Source organism: Priapulus caudatus, unplaced genomic scaffold, assembly GCF_000485595.1.
Source record: "Priapulus caudatus unplaced genomic scaffold, Priapulus_caudatus-5.0.1 Scaffold243, whole genome shotgun sequence".
Lineage (NCBI taxonomy): Eukaryota > Metazoa > Priapulida > Priapulimorpha > Priapulimorphida > Priapulidae > Priapulus > Priapulus caudatus.
The window spans coordinates 123,175-129,069 of record NW_014577304.1 but is presented as its reverse complement, the minus strand read 5'-3'; the positions used below and the strand labels follow the sequence as shown (position 1 = coordinate 129,069).

At 44.1% G+C, this 5,895-nt stretch overlaps 1 protein-coding gene across 1 annotated transcript; it reads right to left on the bottom strand.

Annotated features, from left to right (window-relative positions):
* Positions 1-1,240: 1,240 nt before the first annotated feature.
* On the bottom strand, positions 1,241-3,761 carry LOC106807920 (beta-1,3-glucan-binding protein-like). Its single transcript, XM_014810433.1, has 6 exons — positions 3,749-3,761; positions 3,459-3,571; positions 3,177-3,251; positions 2,226-2,472; positions 1,892-1,969; positions 1,241-1,335 (listed from the first exon to the last, which is right to left on the bottom strand). Exons 1-6 carry the CDS (start codon positions 3,759-3,761, stop codon positions 1,241-1,243), a joined length of 621 nt encoding a protein of 206 aa, XP_014665919.1.
* Positions 3,762-5,895: the final 2,134 nt, after the last annotated feature.

Genomic DNA, 5,895 nt, shown 5'->3' with positions numbered 1-5,895 from the left:
CCTATTATAATGCATTATTCATATGCTTGTCATGTGCTCGTTATATTGTTGTTCTGCCCTATTATATGCTAGTATTATATGCTTGCATCATGTGTCGTATAGCGATGTCTGCCTATTATTATGCTGCTTATTATATGTGCTCAGTCATGTGCCGTTAGCATGTTCTGTTATTATATGCTATTATTATATGTTGTCATGTGTCGTTAGTATGTTCTGCTATTATATGCTATTATATGCTGTTATGTGTCGTTAGTATGTTCTGCTATTATATGCTATATATGCCTGATCATGTGTCATTAGATGTTTCTGCTATTATATGCTATTATAGTGTCATGCGTTAGCTTTTGTATTTGATTACTATATTTGAGTCAACTATACATATTGACGATGTGCGAAAGCGTAAACCTTTACTAACTATTCGTTGGGGATTGCAGCAGAAAAGCGAATCAGCCATTTGGAGAGTTCTTTCACACGTGGAGGCTGGACTGGACCAAAAGACAAACATGAGGTAGCAACAATCTCTAAATTGAATTATAGATTAATTAATATAAAAATAAAAATTAGCGCGAGTCGCATTTTGTACTCTAGCAGCTGAGCACGTGTTCCGAGGATAGGAGGTGATTTAACTACACAGCAAATACAACCTAAAAATATACGAATAAATACTAACAATGATAATGATAATAATAATAATAATAATAATAATAATAATAATAATAACAATATTATTATTAATGCTATTATTATTACCAATTTCTAATAAATAATACACACAGAGCTAGCTGACGCATGCGGCCAGCTGAAGCTATGTAATTGGAAGTATTTTTGACCAGAGGATAACTCTCGTTGCCGCCTAGCGTTCTACGTCGACGACGAACTGCAGTCTGTCGTCGAATCCTACAACTACTTCTTCGATATATGCGGTGGAACGTAAGCCGGCTTGGACACCCCTGCAAGGGACGCCGCCAAGATGCGCCCTTCGATCACCAGGAGTCTACGCAGCACGTGTTTCAACATATTCCACAATAATTACCCCATAAAATGAAAAAGCAACATAGAATGATGGTAGCAAAAATTAGTTGCCAATTTACAACCTATTAGTATTAATTAGTTTGTAGTTAAGTTAGTGTAATAAATTAGTTGTTAATTAAATACCGAATAGCAATACTTCATTGTAGGATGTAGTATTTGGCTATTTTTCAGCTTCTACATCGTCATAGAACGTAGCAGTTGGCGGCGGTTAACGCGATACTTTAACGACGCTTCTTTCGCGAACAAACAGCCGCACCGAAGCGTGCGAGCCAATGGATCCGCCGAACAAGCCTTCAAGGTATTCTACGCATCAGGTAAGACGAGTGTCACAGTGCCGCCGCTATACGATAATAGACGAGCTGGCAATGCCAGCCAGCGGCGGCCATCCATACATAGACGACAGAAGCACAGCTAGAATGCGTCAGGCCAAGCTATAAATGTCTTTATATACACACACACAACACACACATACGGACACACACAGCACACCACACACACACACACAACATCACACGCACGCCACGCACGCACGCACGCTACGCCACGCACACACACACACACACACACACACATTATGATATATATATATATACAACACACGCAGCGCACGCTACGCACGCCACGCACGCCGACGCACGCACGCACCCCGCACGCCACGCGCGCCGCCACACAACACACACAGAATGAATAATAAATAATGAATATTTTTATTTTATAATTAATAATCATATAATTATTAGCAAGTAATAGTTTCTCTACTTCTTTTTCGTTTTCCTTCCAATTACTATTATTTACTCTATATATCATTGTCGGCAGATGTTAGAGAGACGGATTTCGGCCGTCAACATCACACACTGACCTCTTGATTCAACAATGTCGATTTCTCCCGACGCCGGCCACTGTCCATAAGGCCATCCGCGTGGCAACATCCAAATAGCTGAAACAGTGTAGAGCCTTATTGTCTAGCTCTTATTAATCCCTTATTGATCTCTATTGGTTCCCTATTGATTTTTATTTGGCTGTTATTGATTCTCGAACGATTCCTTATTTATTACCTTATTGATCTCCTATTAATTCCCTATGGATTTTTCATTGGGTCCCTATTGATTCCCTGATATTTCTTTATTGATCCATTATTGATTCCCTGACCCCTATGCTGCCTTCGTGACCTTGGCAGTGTCTTGCCGACTCACCAGGCCATAACCAGTCTCCTGCCGGCATCTTGGCACGGACCTCGACGCGTCCGTAGCGGAAGGCGAACGAGTTGAGAGTGCGAAGTCGCGCCGACGTGACCGGGTTCAGATAGTGGACGCCGTTGCCCTTGCGTTCGCATCCGGAGTAGCTGTGGCCCGTGCACACGTCACCGACGCCGTTCATGCCCCACAGATTGACGCTTCCCGACTTAACGAAACCAGGGGAGTACTTGTCCTCCAGCAACATCTATATATTAGAGACTAATATATTATATTGTTCGTGGCAATAAGGATAAACATTTTGTACAAAACGTTATTTTTTTGGCAGATACTGGTCATGTGCAAACACAGGTCTTCCACTATATTAACTATGAAACCAGGGGAGTACCTATCCTCCAGTAACATCTATATGTTAGAGAATAATATAAAATTTGGTGCGTGGTAATGGGGATACATTTTTTTCACAAAACAATATATTTTTGGCAGATACTGGTCGTGTTCAAACACAGGTCTTTCACTATGTTAACTGTGAAACCAGGGGAGTACCTATCCTCCAGCAACATCTATATGTTACAGACTGATATATGATTTTGCGCGTGGCAATGGGGATAAATATTTTGTACAAAACATTATCGTTTTTGGTAGATACTGACCATGCTCAAACACAGGTCGCGGACATTTCGGCGACGTGTCGCACCAAAGAAAATGGCGCAAGGCCGACGTTCATCATTTAAAAAGGAGAGTGGCATGCCTACAGGAGGTGCGTATAGCGACTCCGCTACGTCAATGTGGAGGCACTGCCCTGACAGAGGTTCCTCGCTATACAGTCACCCCTCACTATGCACTTTGTCTGGGAGCTGCACCCTTCCCTCGCCATACTTATAGTAAAGAAATTTCCTCGTTGAAAGAATCCGCTCAGGCCACGTCATAATTAGCGTTGACATTGATTACCGGCTTGATAAACAGCTTTCCGTCTCTTGTGTAGCTGTTGCTGCGGTTGTTCTGGTATAGCTGAAATTCCCAATTCTGCAAAAAGATACATGTGAGTCGTTAGTAGTAACAATTTATTTCTACACGAACATTTGTCGATCCCCCCCACAACACATCTAGACCCGTCTAAATACGGCGTGGTTACCACCTATTAGAAACACGACGAGGTGCCTTGTAGTGCTAGTTTGGTGTTAGTGGGATATTTTATCGCCACCCTAATTATCTCTGTTCTAACTTAATTACCCCGCCTCCAGACATCGTGATTTCGTGCTCCCATGTTTCAATGTCAAGTTCGTCAAAGTTGTCCTCGAAGATAAGGCAAGGAAAGCGGTTGCATTCACTTGGCGTTTGCACCGCTGTAACACAGAGAGAGAGAGAGCATTGTGGTGATAGCCTACACCATTAATGTTCCACGCACGGACGCCACGCACACGGTGGGACAACACACATACACACACACACAAACACACACACACACAACACACACACACACACACACACACACACACACACACACACACTTTTTTACTTGCCCACGATTACCATAACAAGAATTAAGAAAAGGATAAATGCTGTATAGGGATTTCACTTTCTTTGCCAAGTGTGTGTGTGTGTGGTATGTGTGTGGATGTGTGTGTGTTGGTTGTGCTGTGCGTGCGCTGCGCGGTGTGTGTGTGTGTGGTGTGATGTGTGTTGTGTCGCGCGCGCTCGCGCGCGCTGTCTGTGTGTGTCGTGTGTGTGTGCGCCTGTGTGTGTGTGCTGCCGTGAATGCGCGCGCGTGTGTGTGGGCTCTGTGTGTGTTCGCGTGCCTGCGCGCGCTGTGTTGTGTGTATCGTGCGGTGCGCGCGCCATGTGGTGCTGTGTGTGTGTGCTGATGTGTCGTGTGTTGTGTGCATTCGCGCGCGCGCGTGTGGGGGGGCTTAGTCGGCTTTTTTTTTGCCCAAATTTTTTGTGTTTTTTCTTTTCTCGCGCGTAGGGGCGGGGGGAACCGGGCACCGGGCCGGGGCGGGGCCTTGGCGGGGGGAAAAAAATCTTTTTTTTGTTTTGTGTTGATTTGTAGGGTAGTCTTTGTTTTGTCTTTCTGTTCTCTGTCTCTGGTTTCGTTTGGTGTGGTGTATATGACGTGTCCGCCGCGCCCCCAAGCCGCTCGTCGGTGGGCGTGGGTGCTGGTTGGCCCGCCGGCCTGGCAATGTGTGTATTATAGACCAGGAAAGAAAAAAACCCCCATAACCTTGCTTTTTTTCATTTTTTTTTTTCTCCTTTAGTGCCTTTTTTCCCCTTTTCCCAAAGTTTGGGCCGCAAAAAAAAAAAAATGTGCGGACGAACGCACGTGTGTGTAGAGAGAAATATGTGTCCCTCCCGCGCGACTTTTTGCTGTTGGTTGTTGTTCTGCATGTTGCGCAAAGGGCGGCGGTGGTGTGGGGCCCCAAACATTTTTGAGTGTATGCTGGTGGCGCCGCCCGCCAGGGGGGCGGTTGGTGGTGGGCTCTGTTTATCGTTGTTGTTTGTTGTGTGTGTGGTGTGGGTGGTGTGTAGTTAGAAAAAAAAAATTTTTTTTTTGTGTGGGGTGCTGCCGCGACAACTAAAACGTAATTCTCTTCATATTCGCCCTCCTCTCTTCCATCGAGCACCAAAGTTTTTTTTTTTTTGGGGGGGGGGGGGGGGCCTCCTTTTGAGCGGCGAGCGGAGTAGAGAGGAGGCATTGGTTTAAAAAAATACACAATGAATTTTTTTTTCCCCCTTAAAAAAAAAAAGTGCACAGGCGGATCTTTCGTTGAGAGGATCTCCTGCGCAGAGTCGCACGCACATGCACTGGCAGTGCGGGGCGGCTGTGTGTCGCAAGGCGAATACCGGGCGCGGTGACAGGGGAGACCACCGGACGCTGTAGGCCCACGATATCATTGCCTCGGGGCACGCCACCATTGGGCCGCGAGCGTCTGACTAAATTTGCGTCGGGGCGGAGAGAGAAAGAAATGAAAAGTGTGGATCGGTTGTTGTGTATATAATGGTTTTTATTCTTGTATACTTTCAGCGAGAGGTTGGCCGTCTCGGGCGTTTGTTTAGTGCGCCCTTATTTATTTTATTTTCCCCCCGGTTTTATTTTTTTTTCCCTTTTATTTTCCCCCCCCTTCTTTTTAGTTTCGGCCGTTGCGGGGGCTTTTTTTTTTTTTTTTTTTTTGCCCGCCTTTTTATTTTCCATTAGTTTTTTTTATTTTTTTATTTTTTTTTTCTTGGGGGCTTTTTCTTTTTTTTCAAAAAAATTAAAGGGAGAAGGGGGGCAGGGGGCGGGGACGGAAAAAAAAAAAAAAAAAAAAAAAAAAAAAAAAAAACCCCACCCCCTTCGGGATCTTGAAAAATTTTTTTTTTTTTTTCTGGCCCGGGCGGCTCGGGCCAAAAAAAAAAAAAAAAAAAAAAATTTCCACCAACCCCTTCTTCCCCAAAAGCGGGCTTATTTGAAGCCGGGGGGGGGAGTTTTGTTAAAAAGAAAAAAAAAAAAAAAAAAAATCCAATTCTTTTTTTAAAAAAAAAAAAAGAAAAAAAAAACTAGTGCGGGGCCGGCCCCCAAAAACCAAAAAAGAAAAGGCGGGGGGGCGCCTTTTTATGGACCCTTTTTTTTTTGGTTCAAAAAAGAAACAACCCAAAAAACTTTTTTTTTGGAAATTTTAAAAAAAAAAAAAAA

Excerpts from the sequence above, each read along its gene's own strand:
- LOC106807920 (XM_014810433.1), bottom strand. Across the intron at positions 2,473-3,176 it reads GAAAGCTGTTTATCAAGCCG|ATGTTGCTGGAGGACAAGTA; the intron begins GTAATCAATGTC and ends TCTAATATATAG. Across the intron at positions 1,336-1,891 it reads CGACATTGTTGAATCAAGAG|AATACCTTGAAGGCTTGTTC; the intron begins GTCAGTGTGTGA and ends CCTGATGCGTAG.